At 46.3% G+C, this 23,112-nt stretch overlaps 5 protein-coding genes across 18 annotated transcripts; 3 read left to right on the plus strand and 2 right to left on the minus strand.

Moving 5' to 3' along the window:
* Nucleotides 1-387: 387 nt before the first annotated feature.
* On the minus strand, nt 388-12,043 carry LOC120834907 (protein SSUH2 homolog). 13 transcript variants are annotated; one of them, XR_013453272.1, is made up of 13 exons: nt 7,790-7,908; nt 4,647-4,742; nt 4,294-4,378; nt 4,074-4,203; nt 3,885-3,945; nt 2,582-2,660; nt 2,312-2,436; nt 2,174-2,236; nt 1,691-1,770; nt 1,486-1,578; nt 1,240-1,345; nt 1,040-1,147; nt 388-866 (listed from the first exon to the last, which is right to left on the minus strand). XR_013453272.1 is itself a non-coding variant. In XM_040203286.2 (13 exons), exons 2-13 carry the CDS (start codon nt 7,809-7,811, stop codon nt 655-657), a joined length of 1,104 nt encoding a protein of 367 aa, XP_040059220.2. In that variant the 5' UTR covers nt 7,812-7,908; nt 11,906-12,043; the 3' UTR covers nt 388-654. The 13 variants fall into 13 exon arrangements, 12 of the variants coding, with proteins under 12 accessions (XP_040059220.2, XP_040059221.2, XP_077948767.1 ...); XM_040203286.2 differs by lacking the exon at nt 2,582-2,660 and adding an exon at nt 11,906-12,043 and having other exon boundaries at nt 388-789; XM_040203287.2 differs by lacking the exon at nt 2,582-2,660 and having other exon boundaries at nt 388-789; nt 4,294-4,375.
* Nucleotides 9,322-10,861, plus strand: dynlrb1 (dynein, light chain, roadblock-type 1). Its single transcript, XM_078092650.1, has 5 exons — nt 9,322-9,454; nt 9,697-9,772; nt 10,060-10,227; nt 10,385-10,465; nt 10,549-10,861. The coding sequence occupies exons 1-4, from the start codon at nt 9,452-9,454 to the stop codon at nt 10,426-10,428; spliced, it is 291 nt and encodes a 96-aa protein (XP_077948776.1). The 5' UTR covers nt 9,322-9,451; the 3' UTR covers nt 10,429-10,465; nt 10,549-10,861.
* Nucleotides 12,038-15,100, plus strand: map1lc3a (microtubule-associated protein 1 light chain 3 alpha). Its single transcript, XM_040203293.2, has 4 exons — nt 12,038-12,180; nt 13,261-13,316; nt 13,463-13,569; nt 13,778-15,100. The coding sequence occupies exons 1-4, from the start codon at nt 12,141-12,143 to the stop codon at nt 13,938-13,940; spliced, it is 366 nt and encodes a 121-aa protein (XP_040059227.1). The 5' UTR covers nt 12,038-12,140; the 3' UTR covers nt 13,941-15,100.
* Nucleotides 15,101-15,432: 332 nt separating this feature from the next.
* eif6 (eukaryotic translation initiation factor 6) lies at nt 15,433-19,364 on the minus strand. Its single transcript, XM_040203291.2, has 7 exons — nt 19,240-19,364; nt 18,593-18,737; nt 18,068-18,153; nt 17,191-17,366; nt 16,799-16,975; nt 16,423-16,607; nt 15,433-15,830 (listed from the first exon to the last, which is right to left on the minus strand). Exons 1-7 carry the CDS (start codon nt 19,265-19,267, stop codon nt 15,821-15,823), a joined length of 807 nt encoding a protein of 268 aa, XP_040059225.2. The 5' UTR covers nt 19,268-19,364; the 3' UTR covers nt 15,433-15,820.
* An 8-nt stretch (nt 19,365-19,372) lies between these two features.
* On the plus strand, nt 19,373-21,701 carry LOC120835836 (nuclear factor 7, brain). 2 transcript variants are annotated; one of them, XM_078092633.1, is made up of 3 exons: nt 19,373-19,513; nt 19,590-19,871; nt 20,010-21,701. In XM_078092633.1, the coding sequence occupies exons 2-3, from the start codon at nt 19,607-19,609 to the stop codon at nt 20,984-20,986; spliced, it is 1,242 nt and encodes a 413-aa protein (XP_077948759.1). In that variant the 5' UTR covers nt 19,373-19,513; nt 19,590-19,606; the 3' UTR covers nt 20,987-21,701. The 2 variants fall into 2 exon arrangements, with proteins under 2 accessions (XP_077948759.1, XP_077948758.1); XM_078092632.1 differs by having other exon boundaries at nt 19,590-21,701.
* Nucleotides 21,702-23,112: the final 1,411 nt, after the last annotated feature.

Raw genomic sequence — 23,112 nt, forward strand, 5'->3', positions numbered from 1 at the left:
TTCTTCCTGCGTGTTAGACACAAGTTCAACAAAAACACTTTGGAGGAGTTGTCATATTTCCCACATCACGTGTTGTCCCCAAACCTTCAGCCGTCCTGGTCCAAGGAACCAGAGCGCCCCCTCGTGGGCGGAGGTGACCGCTTTCAATAAATCAACTGGAAGGAATTCAAATGTGTTAAAAGAGAAACTCAGCTTCTCCGTACGGTATCAAGGTGTTATTTAACATTTCTTAACCTCCATAAATTGAGCTTCTCGTGGATCCGATGATCTAACGATAAGATGATGTCATCGCAGCATGAAGAGGTTTGGTTTCGTAAGTAGATTCATAATAGGAATTTGAGGACAACAAACAATGAATAAATAATAAATAAAGAGACGGACGTTGTGTTAAATGTTTTCACGCAGAAACAATCTTTATTCAGAATTCAGAAGGTGAGTTTTGCGTATCGAACACATTCCTCTGGTTCCCTAATGTGGCAGTAAACAATAAGAAGAGAACATTATCTCACATATAAAAACAGAAAAATACAAAAACGGATGGATTCTTATCTGAAACCTGAGCTGACTGAAGTAGAAACATTGATTTCATAATAAAACATAAAAAGTATCTTGGTTTGTGTGTAAATGTCTTTCTGATGAAACGGCGCGTAGTTCCTATAAAACAGAGCAGGCGGAGGGATACTTGGAGGCGAACACCTTGTTCTCCACCCCGAAGACGAAGAAGCTGGACTCCTTCCCGTTGTAGGTGTAGAGCGCGTGGGTCAGCGGCACCAGCTCGATGGTCTGACGCTGCGGAGCAGACAGCGGGTCAGCATCGGCGTTAGCATCGGCGTTGGCATCGGCGTTAGCATCGGCGTTAGCGTCCTCTTAGGAATACATCTCATCTGAGTTAGAGCGTTAACGTCCCTTCGTGTCTGTTTTGTAGTTGTTTGGGTCTATTAGTACTGTAGTTTTCTTTTGTTAAATTCTAGTTTATGACCTTTTTTGCTTCACTTTGGAGTGAAGAAAGACCTCCTTCCATCGGACGGCGAGCTCGTACCTGCTGCAGGATGCGGCTGGTGGAGCTGAAGCGATGGAGGTGTTCGTTAATCATCTTCCTGGAGACATCGCAGATCTCCTGATCGGGGAAACCTTGGATCGGGTAAACCTGGGAGGACACGGTCCATCAGCGAGGGTCAGCTGACCCCCCCCCCCCCATCACCTCATTACTAAAGCAAAAGAAGGCTCTTGTTTTCCTACCAGAACGCTCTCGTCCACAAAGAAAGGGTCTCCGGTCACCTTCTCAAACTTCTTGTCGGGGAAGTCTGGCTGGCGGTCCGGGATGTAGTCGCTGATGTCGTTCTTCCTGCAGGCGCACACACACACACACACACACACACACACACACACACACACACACACACACACACACACACACACACACACACACACACACACACTTCTACTAATGACTTTGAGACAAAGGACCTCTGACCTCTGACCTACCAGGTGACGGTGAGCAGGATGGAGTGCAGCAGGTTCTTGCTGCCGTGGCAAACGGAGCAGGTGTTGTGTCCGTGGCCGTGACAGAAGGTGCACCTGCAGGGGGGGCGGGGGGGGGGGGGGGGTGAAACATGAAAGCATTTGTGCAAATACGTTGAGACGAGCAGAGCTGTCGAGGCCCAGATAACGTATGAAATAAGAGGCCCACCTCTTGCGCCCTCGGCCGCGACAGGAAGTGCATTGCTTGTTCCTGGAGCGCCCGTTGCCATGACAAAACGTGCAGCGCTTCTGTAACACCAGAGGAGCCCATGAAACAGACATACATACATATACTAATATGGAACATTCTTCTGGATGTAGTAAATCACTATATATAGCATAGCTCATAAGATAAGATTCTTATATTATACGTTTCTAATTGTATTTACGTGAATGTGTTTCTTTTGATGTCTCTTTGTAAAATCTGTAATAAATGTAATGCTGAAATGTTCAATAAAAATGAATAATAAATATTGAAAAAGAAGTTTACAGTCGAAGCTTCAGTCGCTTATCTTCATCCGTGTTTTACACAAAACCAGGAATTCATCAATAGAGGAATGACGTCCGTGTATTTGACCATTTTATAGATATCCATAGACGTATGCGGAGACGTCTCCACCTCCTCCGTCCACTGGTGCTGAGGACATCTCACCTGGCCTCTCCCGTGGCAGTGTCCACAGCGAGTCCTTCCACAGCCGTGGCACTTGTGACACAGCTAACAAAAACGCAAACTCGTCACTTTGAGACCAAGGACATGAAAAAGGACAGCGGCAGTGAGGGAAGTCCGCACCTTCACGAAAGACGAGTGGGGCACGGGGACCTTCTCCACCCGGTCGGCGTACCTCGGCGGCAGGGACACCGGGACGTCCCACGGAGGAGGACTCACCCCGAACTGAGGACCATCCACCAGCTGTCCTGTTGGAGGACAGAGAATGAACAACCACCCGGAAGAGATCTTGTAACGAGTGAAGACCCAGTTCCACATTCCTCAATGCAAACAAACAGTTTACAGAGTCACTGGGACACGACGTGGTCGCGGACAGAAGACCGGGTGGATTACCGGGCGGGGGCGAGACGGGGTAGTCCAAGACAGGCAGGGTCGGCACGGAGAATCGGTCCACAAGAAAGTGCTGGAAGGTCTGGCATGAATGTGGAGAACGATCTGGCAGTGAGTGAGTGACTAAATACTGAAGGGAGTGAGAAGCGTAGGCAGGTGAGCAGAAGGAACTGATTAGGTGGAGTGAGAGGTGGAATGACCTGTGATCTGCATAAAGGTCCTGGGACTCGAGGTGAGTTGGATTGTTCTCATGGAATGTTCACGCTCAAAGGAGAAGAACGCCTGCAGCAAAACGCCTGCAGAGCTCCAACAGGAGGTTCATATATGTACTAATATATACAGCTCTACAACACCAGTCAGACCTCCACATTGACCTCCAATCAGACCTCCAATCAAACCCCCACACTGACCTCCAATCAGACCTCCACACTGACCTCCGATCAGACCTCCACGCTGACCTCCAATCAGACCTCCACACCGACCTCCAATCAGACCTCCAATCAAACCCCCACACTGACCTCCAATCAGACCTCCAATCAAACCCCCACACTGACCTCCAATCAGACCTCCAATCAAACCCCCACACTGACCTCCAATCAGACCTCCACACTGACCTCCAATCAGACCTCCAATCAAACCTCCACACTGACCTCCAATCAGACCTCCAATCAAACCCCCACACTGACCTCCAATCAGACCTCCACACTGACCTCCAATCAGACCTCCACACTGACCTCCAATCAGACCTCCAATCAAACCCCCACACTGACCTCCAATCAGACCTCCAATCAAACCCCCACACTGACCTCCAATCAGACCTCCACACTGACCTCCAATCAGACCTCCAATCAAACCTCCACACTGACCTCCAATCAGACCTCCAATCAAACCCCCACACTGACCTCCAATCAGACCTCCACACTGACCTCCAATCAGACCTCCAATCAGACCTCCAATCAAACCCCCACACTGACCTCCAATCAAACCCCCACACTGACCTCCAATCAGACCTCCACACTGACCTCCAATCAGACCTCCACACTGACCGCCAATCAGACCTCCACACCGACCTCCAATCAGACCTCCAATCAAACCCCCACACTGACCTCCAATCAGACCTCCAATCAAACCCCCACACTGACCTCCAATCAGACATCCCCACTGACCTCCAATCAGACCTCCACACTGACCTCCAATCAGACCTCCAATCAAACCCCCACACTGACCTCCAATCAGACATCCCCACTGACCTCCAATCAGACCAACTGACAGACCTCCAGTCAAACCTCCAGACACCCCTTTTTACCATTATAGGGTTCAAACTGCCAGGCGCTGGTCCTGGTCTCAGTGTAGGTCTCCAGTCGATACTGCGTGGGGACAATCAGAGACACGGGCTGGATGTGAGGACTCTGGGTCCATTTAATCACCACTGTACACCGTTATGTTCCACAATGTGTTAGATGTTCCACCTCAGGTGGTTGAGGTGTTCTCTTACCCGATACACCGTGATGGGCTTCAGCTCTTTGAAGACCAGGTTCCTGGCAGGTTTGGAGCTGAACCTCCATTTGGACTCCACAAATCTGAGCAGGGCGTCCCGAGCCACGTCCTCCGACACTGTGGGGACCCTGGAAGACACACACAGATACGTTTGTGTATCTTTGTGTCAGAGACAACGCACACACAGATCTCGGGGACGAGTCGGAGGATTTTGTTACCTGACGTCAGGCACCAAGGTGTTCTTGTTGAGTTCGGGCTGGGGGACATAGGCAGGGGGCAGGGGACACAACGGATTATCTCCTTCTGGGGGGGCACAGTAACACAGACACGAGAGATGAAGGCTGATGAAGCTCCTAAGATGAACTTTCATAGTGGTGGTTCTGGTTTACATAGAGGATCAGGACTAAAGTAAGACTGGGTTCACATTTGATCTCAAGTGGGCCAGACCAGCCCGGCGGTGATGATCAGGCCGGCGGTGGCCAGCCTGATCATAAATAGCAGAGTCATCCGGGGGGCCGAACTGCCCCCCCCCCCTAATGTGAGACTGGTTTACATAGAAGATCGGACTCACCTCCTCCGTTGTTGCCATGGTACCCATGTACGTCGTCCAGCCAGCCGGCGGGTGGCGCTGAAGGTCCCTCCTCTGGTATGTTGGGGTCAAAGGCCCCTGAAAAGATGAAGTGAAGGACAAGTAGTCTTTACTTTACTGGATGTGTTTCCATCCACATGTTTATGTTTCATATTTCAATATTACTGATGAGAATTTACAAATTAAGGCCAAATTTGACGCAGAGAACCGGCTAAGACGATAAAGGACAAAGCCTCTCGAGCTCCTCAGACTGACCTATGACTTCTGATCTAAAGTTCTATCGGATTGTCTTGTTTCCTTCAACATGCCCGACCTTCTCAGGTCATAAAAACTCATGTCATAACAATGGAGAACTTCTGCAGAGTTCTGCAGAGGAATGGAGGAGGTGTCACTCCAAAGTCCTTACGTCAGAAGATGCATCAGTAAGGTTCTTCACAGACTCCGTTGCTGAACTCCAGAGCCTCATCGTGAGGTGTAACATCTGGATGTGAGCTTCATACAGCCTCATCGTGAGGTGTAACATCTGGATGTGAGCTTCATACAGCCTCATCGTGAGGTGTAACATCTGAATGTGATCTTCATAAAGCCTCATCCTGAGGTGTAACATCTGGATGTGAGCTTCATAAAGCCCCATCATGAGGTGTAACATCTGGACGTGCACTTCACAGAGCTTCATAATGAGGTTTAACATCTGGATGTGAGCTTCAGAGCCTCATAATGAGGTTTAACATCTGGATGTGAGCTTCACAGAGCCTCATCATGAGGTGTAACATATGGATGTGACCTTAACAGAGCCTCATCATGAGGTGTAACATCTGGATGTGAGCTTCATACAGCCTCATCATGAGATGTAACATCTGGATGTGAGCTTCACAGAGCCTCATCATGAGGTGAAACATCTGGATGTGATCTTTACGGAGCCTCATCATGAGGTGTAACACTTGGATGTGAGCTTTACGGAGCCTCATCATGAGGTGTAACATCTGGAGGTGAGCTTCACAGAGCCTCATCATGAGATGTAACATCTGGATGTGAGCTTTACGGAGCCTCATCGTGAGGTGTAACATCTGGATGTGAGCTTTACGGAGCCTCATCATGAGGTGTAACATCTGGATGTGAGCTTCATACAGCCTCATCATGAGATGTAACATCTGGATGTGAGCTTCACAGAGCCTCATCATGAGGTGTAACATCTGGAGGTGAGCTTCACAGAGCCTCATCATGAGATGTAACATCTGGATGTGAGCTTTACGGAGCCTCATCGTGAGGTGTAACATCTGGATGTGAGCTTTACGGAGCCTCATCATGAGGTGTAACATCTGGATGTGAGCTTCACAGAGCCTGATCATGAGGTGAAACATTTGGATGTGAGCTTCCCAGAGCCTCATCATGAGGTTTAACATCTGGATGTGAGCTTCACAGAGCCTCATCATGAGGTGAAACATTTGGATGTGAGCTTCCCAGAGCCTCATCATGAGGTGAAACATTTGGATGTGAGCTTCCCAGAGCCTCATCATGAGGTTTAACATCTGGATGTGAGCTTCACAGAGCCTCATCATGAGGTGAAACATCTGGATGTGAGCTTCACAGAGCCTCATCATGAGGTTTAACATCTGGAGGTGAGCTTCACAGAGCCTCATCATGAGATGTAACATCTGGATGTGAGCTTTACGGAGCCTCATCGTTAGGTGTAACATCTAGATGTGAGCTTTACGGAGCCTCATCATGAGGTGTAACATCTGGATGTGAGCTTCACAGAGCCTCATCATGAGGTGAAACATTTGGATGTGAGCTTCCCAGAGCCTCATCATGAGGTGAAACATTTGGATGTGAGCTTCCCAGAGCCTCATCATGAGGTTTAACATCTGGATGTGAGCTTCACAGAGCCTCATCATGAGGTGAAACATCTGGATGTGAGCTTCACAGAGCCTCATCATGAGGTGAAACATCTGACACCAGCAGAGACCCACATAGTTACTTGGATTTATTACAAGTACCAACCACTACTAGTACACAGATGAATGACACAGATGAATAAAACACTAGAGGAATCCATGCATCATTTAATTACTGTCTATATTTCACTGCTGTCATTTGAAACCAACCTTTCAATTCTCAACCTGCATCAGATAAATTAAAGAGTACAATGTCTTTCTAAACAGTCAACGATTACTACATGAATACACACAATAGAACCCTGATTGACACCCTTCCGTGCGTCATGCTCCTCGTTAGCGTGTTGAAGTACACACTTTCAGTGTTTTAGTGTACAACAATACCTCCGGCTGGGGGATAAAAATACCAGCGAGGAGGTGTTTCCCTCAAGAGATCTGGGCTGAGATGGACAGACTGTGGGAACAGGGAGGGAGGCAAGGAGGTGGGGGGGGGGGGCTTGTTAATAGAGAGACAAATAAAAAAGAAGAGGGGGGGGGGGTTAAAAAGGGGGGAGACCAAAGCCGACAGCGCCAAGACCGGACAATGCATCCAAAATAGTCGTGCAGAACTCCAGAGTGAAACCAACTCAACATCCACAGTGAACTACAGGTAGAAATTCACACGTATATACAGCATTTACACTGATCTTTATCGAGGTTTTCACTGATTTATGTTAAAAAATCTCATTCAGTCAAAAATAATAGATACATATATATACATATTTACAATAGAAATTGTAATTCAGAAAATAAATTCATTAAACTGTATTAAAAAGAACATTTAAATTCATAAATATAATAAATAACACACGAAACAAGGAACATTATTAAAATAAGTCAATAGTAAAAACGGATCTTAATATGGAGGAGGTGTTAATATGATAATAATAACAATAATTGAGAAAAAAATGTTTAAGATAATAATGATTATTATATTTTAAAGAAAGGACGCATAGCACTTCTTAAGGTTTTCTGAGCTGAAGCCTCATAATTATTACAACAAGTTCAGAACCCCCCCCCCCGCACACGGTGTTCTGCAGGGGGGGGGGTCCTCAAACTTCGGAGGGAGAAACAGTAAAAGAGTAAAATAGTCAAAAACATTAACTACTAAAGTAAGCAAATAGTAAAAGAGGAAAATACTTAATTAGTAAAGTAAGTAAATAGTCAAAGTGGAAAAGGCGTTGTTCTCACCGAGGTCCTCGTCCTGGTTCATGTCTCCGCTGCTTTTAGGGAATGAAGCTCAGTCACGTGGACCACCACGTCATCAAGAGGCAGCTACAGCTTCCGGTTGGGGTTCAATAAATAAAAGCCTGAAGTGAAGGTTCACAAGCGAAAGAGCGGGTTTAGTGGGTAGAAGTGCTACCTAGTCCAGGTAGAGTGGGTAGAAGTGCTACCTAGTACAGGTAGAGTGGGTAAAGGTGCAGTGGGTAAAGGTGCTACCTAGTCCAGGTATAGTGGGTAAAGGTGCAGTGTGTAAAGGTGCTACCTAGTCCAGGTGGAGTGGTTAGAAGTGCTACCTAGTCCAGGTATAGTGCGTAAAGGTGCTACCTAGTGCAGGTAGAGTGGGTAAAGGTGCAGTGGGTAAAGGTGCTACCTAGTCCAGGTATAGTGCGTAAAGGTGCTACCTAGTCCAGGTAGAGTGGGTAGAAGTGCTACCTAGTCCAGGTAGAGTGGGTAAAGGTGCAGTGGGTAAAGGTGCTACCTAGTCCAGGTATAGTGGGTAAAGGTGCAGTGTGTAAAGGTGCTACCTAGTCTAGGTAGAGTGGGTAAAGGTGCAGTGGGTAAAGGTGCTACCTAGTCCAGGTATAGTGGGTAAAGGTGCAGTGTGTAAAGGTGCTACCTAGTCCAGGTGGAGTGGTTAGAAGTGCTACCTAGTCCAGGTATAGTGGGTAAGGGTGCAGTGTGTAAAGGTGCTACCTAGTCCAGGTGGAGTGGTTAGAAGTGCTACCTAGTCCAGGTATAGTGGGTAGAGGTGTGTTTTTAGTTGTAGAGGCTTTCTGCTGTCCTGATGACGCAGGGGATAGAGCGGGTGTGTCGGGAACCGCAAGGTTGTTGGTTCGAGTCCCAGCTGCCCAATGTCTCCAGTCGAAGTGTCCCTGAGCAAGACACATAACCCCTAATTACTCCCCAGGCAAAAATGTGAAAAAGCCATGGGTTTAAAGTGTAATGTAATGTTTTTGTAAATGTTTTCTCACATCATTTGTATTTGTAAACTCCAGACGTGTTTATCTCTTTTACTCTGAAGGGGACAGAGTAAAAGAGACTTCCGGTGAAGTATGTCCGACTTGATGAGAGAAACCGGCCGCGCCCACAGTGTTCACATTCTTACCCTTCAAGAAAAAGACCAATTTTAAAAAAGCATTTGGGATTTTCATTCTAGAGTAAAATAAACAAACAAATAACATAAAAATGGTTGTTGATTCGGTTTTTAAAAACAACACAAAGCATTTTATAATATCTGGAATGTTTTTTGGGCTGAAGAGAAGATTGAAAATCGTCACATGCAGTAAATGTTCATTCTTAAATAGTTAATAGATTATCGCCAGATGTTTAGATGTTATTCCACTTCTGGAATGTCACAAAGTACATTTATTCAAAGATGATTTTAGCAATTTAATCAAACCTTCTACTGTACTTCGTTCGCAGTTATTTTACAAATTTTTCACTCACAAAATAATAAGAGAGCCTCACGTGTTTGTTCTCTTGCAGCATAACACCCACGTGTCCCACTTTTACGGTGGACCACGAACGCAGCGTTGCGTGACCTGACCCGGAAGTTTACGTCAGTTGTCTTCTCCGAGCAACCAAACTGTGCCGTTAGCTGTTAGACTGATCGCTGACTCTGACATCAAAATGGTAAGATGGGATGGCTGCCTAAACATTTATTACATAACGAAGTTTATATTTTAGCTGTGACTGAATACTATGTGGGATTTTAATCAAATGCTGCCTGCGGCTAGTTTATTCATGCTAGGCGGGCGTTGTCGGTGCAGCTCTGTGTAGCTTCCTGTGTTGATTCGGCAGCTATTAGTGCCGAGCTCACTGAGGGGTTTCACTCGCGTCTGTTGCCGTGTTAAATTATTACATCGTCCTCCCAGGCCGAAGTAGAGGAAACTCTGAAGCGGATCCAGAGTCAGAACGGAGTTCAGGGAATCATCATCATCAATTCAGAAGGTGAGAGGATGAGGGAGTGACGTCATTTATTCTTTTAGTGTATGTTCACATGTCAACCACCACAACACCACCTAATGTATAATTACTACCCTGCCACAGCACCACCTGTTAATGTTAGCTAACCAGTCACAACACCAAGCAGCATTAATAATCACAAAAGATTTATCTTTCTTCTACCGTTCATTTCTTGGCTCGTCTCTTTTTGCCTTTTTTCCCATCATGACTACGATCAATGAATCTTGTGTTGATCTGAGGCTGCATTCCTGAATGAACGTGTTCTCCATCAGGAATCCCCATCAAGACGACTCTGGACAACGCCAGCACGGTGCAGTACGCCGGCCTGATCCACCAGCTGGTGATGAAGGCCAGAAGCACCGTGCGGGACATCGACCCCCAGAACGACCTCACCTTCCTCCGCATTCGCTCCAAGAAGAACGAGATCATGATCGCTCCAGGTGAGACACACCTGTCTCTGCGGGACACCAGTCTCTGTGGGACCGAGCCATCGGCCCCAAGAGCTAAAGCCCAAAAATCTGGGATAAAATGCAACAAAAACAAGGTGAGACACTGAAAGGTGTCTGAGTCTAACCCTGGTGTCTTTGGTCCTCACAGATAAGGACTATTTCCTGATCGTCATCCAGAACCCGTCGGACTGAGAGGAGGAGGAGGAGCTTCCGACTTGTCTCTCGCTCTGTCTGTCTTTCATATTTAAAAAAACTGTCAAACATTCTAAATCAAAGTGGCCCGTTGACCAGAACCTTGTCCCACTCCACCAGGAAGTAACGGCAGGAGGCGGATCGGATCTCCATGTTTTAGCATTCCAGTCGGGCCTCCTCCGCCACGTCCCTCTGTTCATGGCAGAGATATTAGAGCACGTAAATAATCCTAAACATCTCAGCACTGAGAGAACAAGGCGCAGATCATCGAGGCGTCAAAGGAGGATCTTCAGTTCTAATTGAAGGAAAACTTATTTATGGTTTAGTTGGCTGGAGAAGTGGAAGTTCAGTATTTACACCACAAACCCTTCTCTGCTCGGCCGCGTCAAGTTTCAGATGGTTATTATTAAGACATAATAAACACTAAATGTTCCGAGTGGTCGTGTACGTTATTTACATCACGCTGATGTTTTGCTGCCTTTTATGTGGACGACCAATCCGTCAGATGTGTTTTATTCAGTGGATTACGGGCTGATGCGTGCACACAATGCATTCTGGTACATGTAGTTGTTGCGTGAGCAGGAAAACTCACATTTCTCCTCTGAAGTCACTGAGACTCAAAACCGCAAGAAGAGACAAACCAACGTCAACGAGACTTAAAAAAACAGATCAAATTAGACACGAAGTGTCCAAAAAAGAAACTCAAAACATCAATCATGACTCAAAATGTCTAAAAACCCCAAAGATTTATAACCGTTTACAGAGAGATGCAGAACTACAAAGACACAAAGCAGCAATCGGACTACAGCGATACGGTGTGAATAATGAATCTTCTGATGACGATGACGACACATAAAACATTATTACACCAGATGAAGAAGCCTTTCCTATTTATATGATGTATCTGCTCTGCATGAATATATAGATATATATTAGTACAAAGATAAGAAAAATAGTTTATTTCCACTGTAAAAGCGAAAATGCAACATCCGCATTATTTACAACAACAAAGATGTGTTTAAACAGCTGTGGGCAGAAATTTCCTGTCAGGACAAAATGACCAATAAGATCAAACGTATTATACTATTATGTTATACTAATATATATATATATATATATATATCCCTCATAAACAAACAAACTAGAATGTTTAATGCATTTATTTTACCAACACATAAATTGAGTTACTCTTTGGTCTTATCTACACAACTCTAAATTGTGTAGATATTTTTTATTATGTATTTGGAACACTGAAAAAATAAATAAACAACAATAAATAAAAAACCCACAACAACGGTATTCATATTGTTTGTAAATGGTTATCAAATACGTATTTTAAAACCCAATCTCACTAGATATTTATGCAGATTTAAAAAATAGTATTTATTTACATAAAACTTCTTGACGAACATAATTCATGCTTTTTATTAATCCATATTCCGGTTTTGTTTACAATGACTTGTTATTGTTGCTTTACCTTGTTTTCGTAAAGGATCAATCGGTAAACGGCCCCTTTAAATCCCGCCGATGACGTCATCGCCTCTGTGCGCTTGCTTTGTTTGTCCGGAGCAGATCTTCAGAGTGAACCCGGAGAGACGACCGGAGACAGTCCGCCGAACGCCCGCCAGCTCCTCCGTCACTGGGTGGCGTTGTGAGCGGTTATACCGCCCGTCAATAACCGCGTTTATAACCGTGTAATAACCGCGACAGAGATGCCGTCCGACAGACCCTTCAAACAAAGGAGGACATTCGGTAAGAAAAGCACCAGGGGGCGAGTGGAGAAGCTAAGCTAGTTAGCCGGCCTGCTAGCTCCCTCCGTGCAGTCCGTCACACGGTGTTTACGTGTGTCGTGTTCACTGTGGCCGTGACGAGGCTGCCGTGGCTCGGGTCGTTAACGACAGTTCTCTGTGCTAAATTACCCGGTTAAACGTTGTCCTGCAGCTGCTCCGTTTGATGTTAACGTCTGGAAGCCACCGGCGTCACTGTCACGTTAGCCTGGCCGGCCTCGAAGCCTCTAGGCCGGCCTTAACCAGCTCCTTCACCCGCTAGCCGAGCTAGCTAGCTGCACTCTGCTAGCAGTAAACATTCAAGTGTTTGCTTAAGAAGGAAAACAACATGTGCTGACATGTTACCCGGTACGCACGTGCTCGTGACTCATGTTGTAACCTGACCCCCCCGTCCGGACATTGCACAAGCTGGTTATTCAGTCACGTTTAGATGATGAGTGTTGACTTTAGTTTTAGGTATTATTAAATATTAGTAGTACAGATTAGTATTTCTCTAAACAAAGCTCACAGACAAACAACAACGGTGGAGATAATTGATTAATTATGAGACGCAGGGTGTAGTTATTACATTACAGGTCATTTAGCATTACATTTTGAACCCATGGCTTTTTACTTTTTTGCCCGGGGAGCAATTAGGGGTTAGCCGGGACTCAAACCACCAACCAATTAGAATCAGCGTTTCTGTGAGATTGTTGTGTCTCTGCCACTCGACCCACCCTCCCTTCATGTGGAAGCCGGGGGCAGAAAGTCCTGAATGAACTGAGTGGGACCCGTTGTTCATCCACGAGGCCCTGCTTGCTTTTATTTGGGCTAAAACAAGAGAAAAGATCACGTTGAACTAAACTTACTTACTCTGTGCATCCATGATACTGGATGACAGGACTACAAATGGAGACATTATTCCTTCAGACAAGGAGCGGTTTGTTGTTGTTTATCTGCGTAAGAATACATTTCTAGTTTTGCATCAGCGAGGAATCAGAGCTTCATATCTGACGAGTTTCTACAAATCCACTTGAGATGAACTCTTGTCTTTTGTTCCGCACAGCTGACCGCTGCAAAGAGGTCCAGCAGATCCGGGACCAGCACCCCAACAAGATCCCGGTAAGCGGACTCCAGCACGCCGCCGCGATCAAGGTTTCATGTGCATTTAAATCACAGAGGACGCTAGCTTAGTCTGGCACCCAACTCGTCAGGTATGATGTCACTTCCTGTCGACAACAGACTCACAGGAAGCTGTGTTGCTGCAGGTGATCATCGAGAGATACAAGGGAGAGAAGCAGCTGCCCGTTTTGGACAAAACCAAGTTCCTGGTACCCGACCACGTCAACATGAGCGAGCTGGTGAAGATCATCAGGTAAACAAACGAGCAGACGGACGGCACTGCCGAGGGGGGGCTTTTATTCTTTGATTCTCTTGATGTCACCTCCTCTGTTCGGCTCGTAGCTCCTCTTCCCTGTTTGTGTAGTGAGTCACTTGGTACTAAGAATAAGAAAGAAGCACTGAGATCTTCCGTGATGTTGTAAATGAATATGAATAATCCCCCCCCCCCCCCCCCTTCCCAGGCGCCGGCTGCAGCTGAACCCCACGCAGGCCTTCTTCCTGCTGGTCAACCAGCACAGCATGGTGTCCGTGTCCACGGCGATCTCCCAGATCTACGAGCAGGAGAGGGACGAGGACGGCTTCCTCTACATGGTGTACGCCTCGCAGGAGACCTTCGGCTGCTAGGGAGGGAGGGAGGGAGGGGTGGGGGGGTAGAGAGCGAGAGAGGATCCTCTCCGCTATGTTACAGGCCCAGGTAGCAGCACCCTGTCAGTCAGATTACACCCCGCCGCCATACTTCAGTGCCCTCTTCTCATTGGTCAGTAGAAAACTAGCAACAAAAACCTAGAGGACGTCCCGCGTGTCTCCTCGTCCTCGTTAGTCACTCGTACCTGCGAGTGTTTTCTGTTCTCCATTTTTGAAATTTCCTCTAGTCTTCGTGATCCCACGCAAGACTCTTATTTTGAAAGGGTGGAATGAAACCAGTGCGTGTGCATGTTGGACAGCGAGTCTTGAGACCACGTGAGTCCAGAGCGGGACTAGAAGGGAATGAGGTCACTGCTACGGATTGTCGCTTTTAACTTTTAACTCTTTTCTTTTGAATTCTCTTCAGTTTGAGTCATTCGTGGACACGTCAGCTGAAAAACTGACATTTTTACATGTGCAATATGTGTAAGTGAGGTCGTTTCTGCAGAGCGGCTGGTCAATAAGTAAATCTCCGTGTTGCTACGGTGGCCCAGAGCAGACAAACCATACAAGTGTTTGACTTAGCGGCTCGCAGGCCACCGTAGTTCCATTAGCATCAAATCTATTTAACAGAACGAGTTCAGTCCCTTTAAGAGCACCGTTAACACACAAATCACAACGTGACGGCCGTTTCTCTTCTCGTAAAAACACTGCGTTGAACTTCAGCCACGAGTCAGCAGAGCTTTTTCATTTGGGAATTCTTTTCACCGTAGCAGACAAACATCAGAAGTGAAATGTATTAAATGTTTGGAATAAACGAGCTACTTTTGCACATAAATTGATACAAGTGGCATAGCTTTTCTTTTTAGGAGTGTGTATAAAACTGATTCTTTTGTATCCGTGCGTCACTTTATAGACAGAAGGTTGAGTGCACTTAACCTGCACGTTTGTCTTTTATCATAAATGTCAATTGATTTCCTGCCATAGAAATGCATTGTAATGTTTTACCCCACAAACCAGAAAAGAATCTACACGTAGAACAAAGACATGAGTGTATAATCAAGCTTTTCAGAGGTGTGTGTGTGTGTATATAAATAAATAGATGCATTGCTGCAACATTATTCAAAGCATTTGCCAATAAATGAAAAGTTGCTGTCAAAGTGTCTTATTAAATGTTTCACTCAGCAGGAAGCCGATGGATTTCCTGTGAAGGTGTAAAGTACCTCAGGATCTGCGGAGGGAGAGTTTGGCCGTATTGCTTTACGGTGACAAAAGACAAAGTTGCGGTGGTTTGGGCATCTGGTGAGGTTGCCCCCATGGCGCCTCCCTAAGGGAGGAGGGATTATGTCTCCACTGGCCTGGGAACGCCTTGGGATCCCAGCCAAAGCTGGTAGATGTGGGCCGGAAAGGGAAGCTCGGGGTCCCCTGCTGATGGAGGGATGGTATTCCTTTACATTGAAGTCCTAAAGGCTGAACCAGAAGAAGAAAGTACTTCCTGTGACAAAAGCTGACTTTATTCTCGCTCAACACCAAAGTTCACAAACATAAAAACTGGGTGATTTATTTTATAAACAGAGTCCATGCAGCCGTATGTTCACAGACACGCTGCTCCACCCACAGGTGGAGTTAGTGACGTCTCTTCCTCAGTCTGGAGTTATTCTTCAAACAGCCGGTGATGCTTCAAGCTCCTGTTCAGCGCGAAAAGCATCCAGACGACTGACGGAGGAGCAGAAATAAAGTTCCTTTTAACACTAACTGAAGAAACGTACTTCTACCCGTCAGGTTTAAGTGATTAAACCAAACGCTACAAATAAAAAAAAGACGCGTGATGGGGCGGAGCCTGGAGGGGAACGTGGTGGCAGAGACGTCCTTCGATTGGTTCACGCCATGCTGATGGGAGAAGAGAAGGGTCACGTCAAAGAAAGTCCTCTACAGGAAGCGACCATACAAGGACGATGTAAGAGACCTGTCAATCAAATGACATCTAATAATAGACATACATGTGTTTTGATTGATAAAAGTTACAATTCATCTGTAAACAGGGCTGCTAACGAATATTAGCTTTTCAAATATACATTCTAACAGTTAAAAACTATCAGAATGTAAAGTCGCGGCGCGACTGCTCTGTGGGGGGCGCGCGCCTCACTGACTGTTTATTGCATGAATAAAAACAGCTTCATGCACTGGTTTGATTATTTGCCGTTTCATGCCAAGGAAAAGTTTATCCCAGCACAACTCGCTCGGAGCGTTCAACGTCAGTACTGTAAAACCTCAATTAATGTTAGAAATAGTTCACTGAATCAAGCCGCCATATTTGGGACAAGAATCACAACCTTAAATCGCACGCCGAGCGAAAGACGAACGTCATTTTTGAGCAATTTTGACAGCCCTAGTAAACAGTGAGATGGTAGAGTGTGTGTGTGTGTGTGTGTGTGTGTGTGTGTGTGTGTGTGTGTGGCTGTTGCCCCCCCCCCCCCCTCACCTGTCGATCAGAGAGTCCCTCATGCTGGTGGCGATGGCGGAGGGCTGCGCTGAGTCGCCGAGCCTGAACACGCTCTCGATGACGGACAGCTCCGTGCTGGTGGTGTCCAGGCCGCAGAAGGCGCACCAGTCGTTGACCACCATCCCCCCCGCGATGACCTCGCTGCCCCGGTTCACCGTGCCGGCCTGGACAGGAAGTGGTAGAGACGCATCCTCTAATGTCACATTAACTTCCTTCATGGATCGTTTGTTCACACTACAAACACGTTCTGTGCTCCGTGTGTCGCTTTTTATTGAGTAATATTCATTGTAAACTTTAATTTAACCCATGGAGACGGGTCCTGGTGTCTTAGGGGTCAGCGATGGACGTCACTCACCACCAGGGGGACCTGCAGCAGAGATGACAGCTCGTCCTGGTCCTCTATGGACGTCTTCGGGTGGACAAGGCCGCCCTGGTTGCTGAATGTGCAGTAAGAGCCGACCAGGACCTGCTCGGCCACCGTCTGACGGAACACCTCCACCTTCATGGTGTCCGCCAGGATCTCCTCCGTCTCCTGGACGCGGGGGGGGTGAAAGTACATTTCAACCATGAGGATACAAACCCAGAAGAACAAGAAAGTGCAGTTTCATGTCGACCAGAGTCGTTGTTCTGATGCAGTAAAACCCTGCTGGTTTAGAGAAGAGCGAGACAGAGGTTCCCATGGAGATAAGCCCCTCCCCCTCAAATATATAAAGCCACCCGAAATGCAGCGGCCGCGCGGCGTCTCACCCGGTCGAGGTCGGGGTGGACCAGCGCCACGTAGTCGTTGCAGGCGACCACGTTGCCGAGGGCGGAGAGCCTCTCCTCCACCCGCTGGATCCTCACGGCGTCCGGCAGGCAGTTCTTGATGTGCTGCAGCTCCTGGTCGGTGGTGTTGTTGGGCACCATGAGGCCGTGGCGGTTACCTGAGGGGGGGTGTTGTTGTGAGGTCTGTATGTTTTATGTGTGATTATTATGCAGACATCATTAATGTTGGAATCAGTCTGCGAGGTTTGTTTAGAAATGGCAGCAGCACAAAAAAACCTATTTGAATAGTTTGGTTTAGAAGGACCAATAACACGGAGCCCAGATTAATATAAAACACCATCATCCAAGTGCAACAAGAACTATGTTGACTTGATACCTCCGTCCTGCCACATTGCTCTACCAGGTCATTCATGTTTACAACCTGCTTAATGTTTATACTCCTCCATGTGTATTTTATACTGTACATATTCACATATACACACCACATAGATATACTCTGCTCTCTTGCACTTCTGGTTAGATGCTGTACTGCATTTTGTTGTCTCAGTACTTTGTGCAATGACAATAAAGTTGAATGTAAAATCTAATCTAATATTAGTATTCGCCTGCAGCAATTCAGGGACGTGTTACTATAAAAGGAACATCAGCAGTAACTGATACACACCATTTAAAAACAAACAGAAAGAGCAACTTGTTGCTCTGACACCACTAACACATTCACAGCAGGGGTCTCTACTTCGTCTCGGTTTGGGCTCCCTGGCCTGAAAACATTGTGAAGGATCACTCTTGTTCTGCTGTGTGTGTGTGTGTGTGTGTGTGTGTGTGTGTGTGTGTGTGTGTGTTCCGAGGCGTCACTCACCCACACACATCCTCCCGATGATGCGACAGCCAGCGATGGAAGCGTGGACCACGGGGATGGTTTCTGACAGCTCCCCCTCGAACACACTGCGCTCACACAAAGGGTCTCTTTTAGTAACCACTTCAGTCAATATGAACACAGAGTAAAACAAGCTACACGTGCATGAACATGTTACTTAAATCACCCCATGATTCCACTCAAAGATACCAGCTCTTCCCGTTTACATCCGTTAACGCTCTTTGACCACGGATTGATTTATTCTGATTTGCTCCAGTTCTTGGCTGCTTTTATTGTGAAACAGGAAGTTTTCGACCAGTCTGTCCAGACAAAAGGTCATTTCTTACCTTGATAACGATTATTAAGACACGTTGACCACTTCCTGTTTACCTCTGCTAAATAACATCTAACGTCTCACACTGGAGGCACAGAGGGGAGAACCACTCAGACTTAGATTGGTGACGTCAGCCGGAGAGGCTCGCGCTCAGGTGGCATCAGTACTAGTCACCCCACGCACGCGCTGCCCACCTGTAGAAGTTCTCCGAGCCGCCCACGGCCACGAGGCAGTAGGTGTTGGTCAGTTTGGCGAAGCAGCCGATCTCGTTGTTTTTCTCAAACGACGCTCTGACGGCCATGATGACGTAGGAGGGGCTGGGGGGGTTAGCTTCTGGTCCTGGAACGACACCACATGTTTTAGAAGAAGATACATAAACACACACAAGGCACGTTTGTGTACCACACGAGCTGCTGATGGTTGTGTCCTGTTTGTTGTGTCCATTAACTAATAAGAATACACGCGTGAAGTAACGTTAAGTTACCGTTAGCTGTGACATTTGGGTCCGGCAACAAATGCTAGCCGGCTAGCTAGTTAGCTTTTAGAAGTTTTAGGCGTTTAGCAGCCAGCGAGGAGATCATCGCAGAGCTTTGTTAACGGTCACGAGCCTCTAGTAATCGTGTCTATCCAGATAGATTAAACTATGTAAAAGTTGCGTGTTTAGCAGCGATGACAGTCCGGTGGGAGTAACGATGTTAGCCGGTTAGCTAGCTAGCTAGCTTTCAGAGTTTTACTTCAGCCGCCAGAGCGAGAACACACATTATTATAAACACGAAGCGTTTCATCAACACACCCGATGTGTGTTTCTAAAACACTTCCAGGTGCTTGGAGAGAAGACTACCTGAGTACGAGCCGTGTCCTCTCAACATGCGTGGTGATTCCTTCTTCCCCCGCACGTGTTCACTTCCGCTTCGGGGTCAACGTGGTGACGTAGGACGTAGAAAGGCGTTATTAAAACAACCCAACCAGTTTCTCTTTCCTTCTCGCTGAAGAGAGACACACAGACTGACAAGAGACGATCAAATTCACCGTAAGAAGAAACCAACGACGTCCTCTGATTGATTCTACAGGAGAGAAAAGAGGGAAACTACAACCGAACGCTCCACAGACTGAAGGTGAGTTTGAGTAGAAACAGTGAAGTTAGTAGAAGAGGGAGGGAAGCCGTGACTGATCTACTTTCTGTGTCTTCAGCTTCGCTTTGAGACCAAATGGCTTCCAGATCCCAGGAGGATTTCTGCTGTCCGATCTGTCAGGAAGTCTTCAGAGATCCTGTTCTTCTGTCATGTAGCCACAGCTTCTGTAAAGTCTGTCTGAAGAGCTGGTGGAGAGAGAAACAAGCTCAGGAGTGTCCAGTTTGTAGGAGAAGATCTTCAAAGGAAGAACCACCTTTAAACCTGGCGTTAAAGAACCTGTGTGAGGCCTTCTCAGTGGAGAGAGACCAGAGAGCTTCAGAGACTCTCTGCAGTCTGCACTCTGAGAAGCTCAGACTCTTCTGTCTGGACCATCTGCAGCCAGTGTGTGTCGTCTGCAGAGATTCACAGAAACACACCAACCACAGATTCAGACCCATCGATGAAGCTGCTGTAGAACACAAGAAGAACCTTCAGGAACCTCTGGAGGCCTTAAAGGAGAAGTTAAAGCTCCTTGAACAAGTTAAAGTGACGTCTGATCAAACAGCAGCATACATGAAGGTCCAGGCCCGAGACACAGAGAGGCTGATTAAGGATCAGTTTAATAAGCTTCACCAGTTTCTAAAGGAGGACGAGGAGGCCAGGATCTCTGCTCTGAGGGAGGAAGAGAAGCAGAAGAGTCAGATGATGGAGGAGAAGATGGAGGCTCTGAGCAGAGAGATAGCAGCTCTTTCACACACAGTCAGAGCCACAGAGGAGCAGCTGAGAGCTGAAGACGTCTCCTTCCTGAACCACTACAAGGCTGCAGTGGAAAGAGTCCAGCAGCGCCCCCTGCTGGAGGACCACCAGCTGCCATCAGGAGCTCTGATAGACCAGGCCAAACACCTGGGCAACCTGACCTACAACATCTGGAGCAAGATGAAAGAGATGGTCTCCTACACTCCTGTGGTTCTGGATCCAAACACTGCTTATCCACGACTCATCCTGTCTGAAGATCTGACCAGCGGGAGACGAGGAGAGAGACAGAAGCTTCCTGATAATCCAGAGAGGTTTGAGGAACGCTGGTCTGTTCTGGGCTCTGAGGGATTTAACTCAGGGACTCACAGCTGGGATGTTGAAGTAGGAGACGGTACATGCTGGTTTCTGGGTGTGTCAGCAGAGTCTGTCCAGAGGAAACGAGACGTACAGTCTGGGATATTGATAATAGGGTTCTGTAAAGATAAATACTCAGCATGGTCACCATCAGCTCCAGCCACTGATCTCTCTGTGCAGACGAAGCCTCAGAGGATCAGAGTGCATCTGGACTGGAACGGAGGGAAGCTGCGTTTCTCTGATCCTGATGCTAACACAGACATACACACCTTCACACACACCTTCACTGAGAGGATGTTTCCATTCATTTACACATTAGATAAAGTGAAGATCTCACCTCTGAAGGTCTGTGTGACTTTGGATTAGAGCAGATAGAGATGAAGATCATAAATGTTTTCATGATGTTTCTTTTTAACATGTCGAGCTGCTCCAGTTATTCTGTTTAAATAACCCAAAGAAAAGTTTATCTTACTTGTTCATTATTTTTGATTTGTTTAAATTTTCAGTTTGAAAACGTTATGTTTAGATTAGATTAGATTAAACTTTATTGTCACTGCACAGGGTACAAGTACTGAGGCAACGAAATGCAGTTTAACATCCGACCAGAAGTGCAAAATAGCAAAAAGTGCAGAGTATGTGCATATGTATAGTGTAATAAGTGAATAAATAGATGTGTACAGTAAGAAATGGATGTACAATAACAGTGCAAATGTTCAGTGGCTGGAGGAGGGTGTGGCAGTCAAGCCAGGGTGGAGGGGGGAGTACAGTCACTGAGGGAGATGTGTGTGTGGGGGGCAGAGTTCAGAGTTCAGGGGGGGCAGAGTTCAGTAGAGTGACGGCCGCAGGGATGAAGCTGTTCCTGACCCCTGTAGCGCCTCCCAGAGGGCAGGAGGGCAGACATCTCTTGCTCTGGACGCCTCGATGGTGGGGAGGGAGGAACCGGTGATGCGTTGGGCGGTTTTCACCCTCTGCAGGTGGCTGCTGCTCTGTTTGTTTTTATCTCTAAACTTTATCACAACGTCTTCATTTTGATGACACTTTGTTGAAAGGAGCTTAGATTGAAATAAATGATTGACATCAATGGAAGTATTAAAAGTCACTACGATAAATCAGAAAAGAACTAAATAACGGGGAACCACCCTGAGCTAACAGGGACTAATAACCAAAACTGATATTTTCCCATTTTAATCAAATAAATCCAGCAATGCTGTAAGAGAATAACTACAGAATAATGAGCCTGAGCGTATCGGCCACTAACACCAGCGGAACAAACAAAGGTACACAACTGAGCTTTTATTGGCTTTTCCTCGTTAACAGAACACGGTGTTATTGGAATATAATCCACGTGGGACAAAAAACCAAACAGGAGAGAAAAGAAATCCATGTTAACATTTGAAATAATCACACTTTGTCTCATTAGAAACAAAACGGGTTCACAGAATAGTCCTGAACGTAAACGTGCTTATTCAGCACTGTTAGAATAATGGTAATTATGTGCATCTTAAATCATAGAGACAATAAGAGAAATAAAAACGTTTCCAAAGCTTGTGTTCATATTTACATCCGCTGATATTATCAATCTGCCTGGAGAGGAATCAGAGGAGCACATCAACCTGCGAGTAATAAAGTGACCGAGGTCACATTCTTCACTTTCATCTTCATAATCAACCCATTTAGTGAAAAACCCAAACTAAAGTAACTAAGTATTTACAGAGAACATTTTACTTTCTTCATAAGAACACGCAGAAATGTATCTGTCTTAAAGCTAAAAACCTCCCTAGTAGTAGTACTATTAGTAGTAGTAATAGTAGTAGTAGTAGAAGTAGTTGTAATATTATCCAATTAATACCAATACATCTTACTCCAGAAAGTCGTTCTGCCTTTGATATCTTTTCATTCACCGACGTTTACATATTTTCTTGAGAAAAGAGAACGTTAGAAACTAAAGGAAACAAGTTAAAGAAGACGGGGACACATGAAGACGTTCACTTTTATCTGCAACTTGAGGTCTTGTGAAACCGTCTTCATATGTGAGGTCCACCTCGAGCCCAAAGATGAGGAGCGTGCACGTTGGACTGCTGAAACAAACCGGTCTGACGTCCGTCGCTCTTCCTTTCCCTCATTCATTGGATCGGTAAATGGACCTTAACAGGTCGGTTAACTCAACCAGGTCGGGTGGTTAATAAGGCGTGAACGTGTTAAAGAAACAAAGACTTACAGCAACACTTTCATGTCCAGTGTGAAACCAAAGGACGGTCCAACGGTCCAGATGTCCCATTGGACCAAATAAACTTCATCACGTTACCTCCAAAACAAACCCCGTCCTGCTCATTTCATGCAGGATGGTCTGCTGAATTTACCGTAACGCAATGTGACCTTTGACCTCTGAGCAGTGGCGACATGTGATCAGTCTACGTTTAAAGGCAACGCACTGTGGTCCAAAGCCACCAGAAAAAACCCAGACCCGGGACAAAGGGACCGTGAGACAAAGT

The sequence above is a fragment of the Gasterosteus aculeatus genome, chromosome 17 (genome assembly GCF_964276395.1).
Source record: "Gasterosteus aculeatus chromosome 17, fGasAcu3.hap1.1, whole genome shotgun sequence".
NCBI classification, from domain to species: Eukaryota; Metazoa; Chordata; class Actinopteri; order Perciformes; family Gasterosteidae; genus Gasterosteus; species Gasterosteus aculeatus.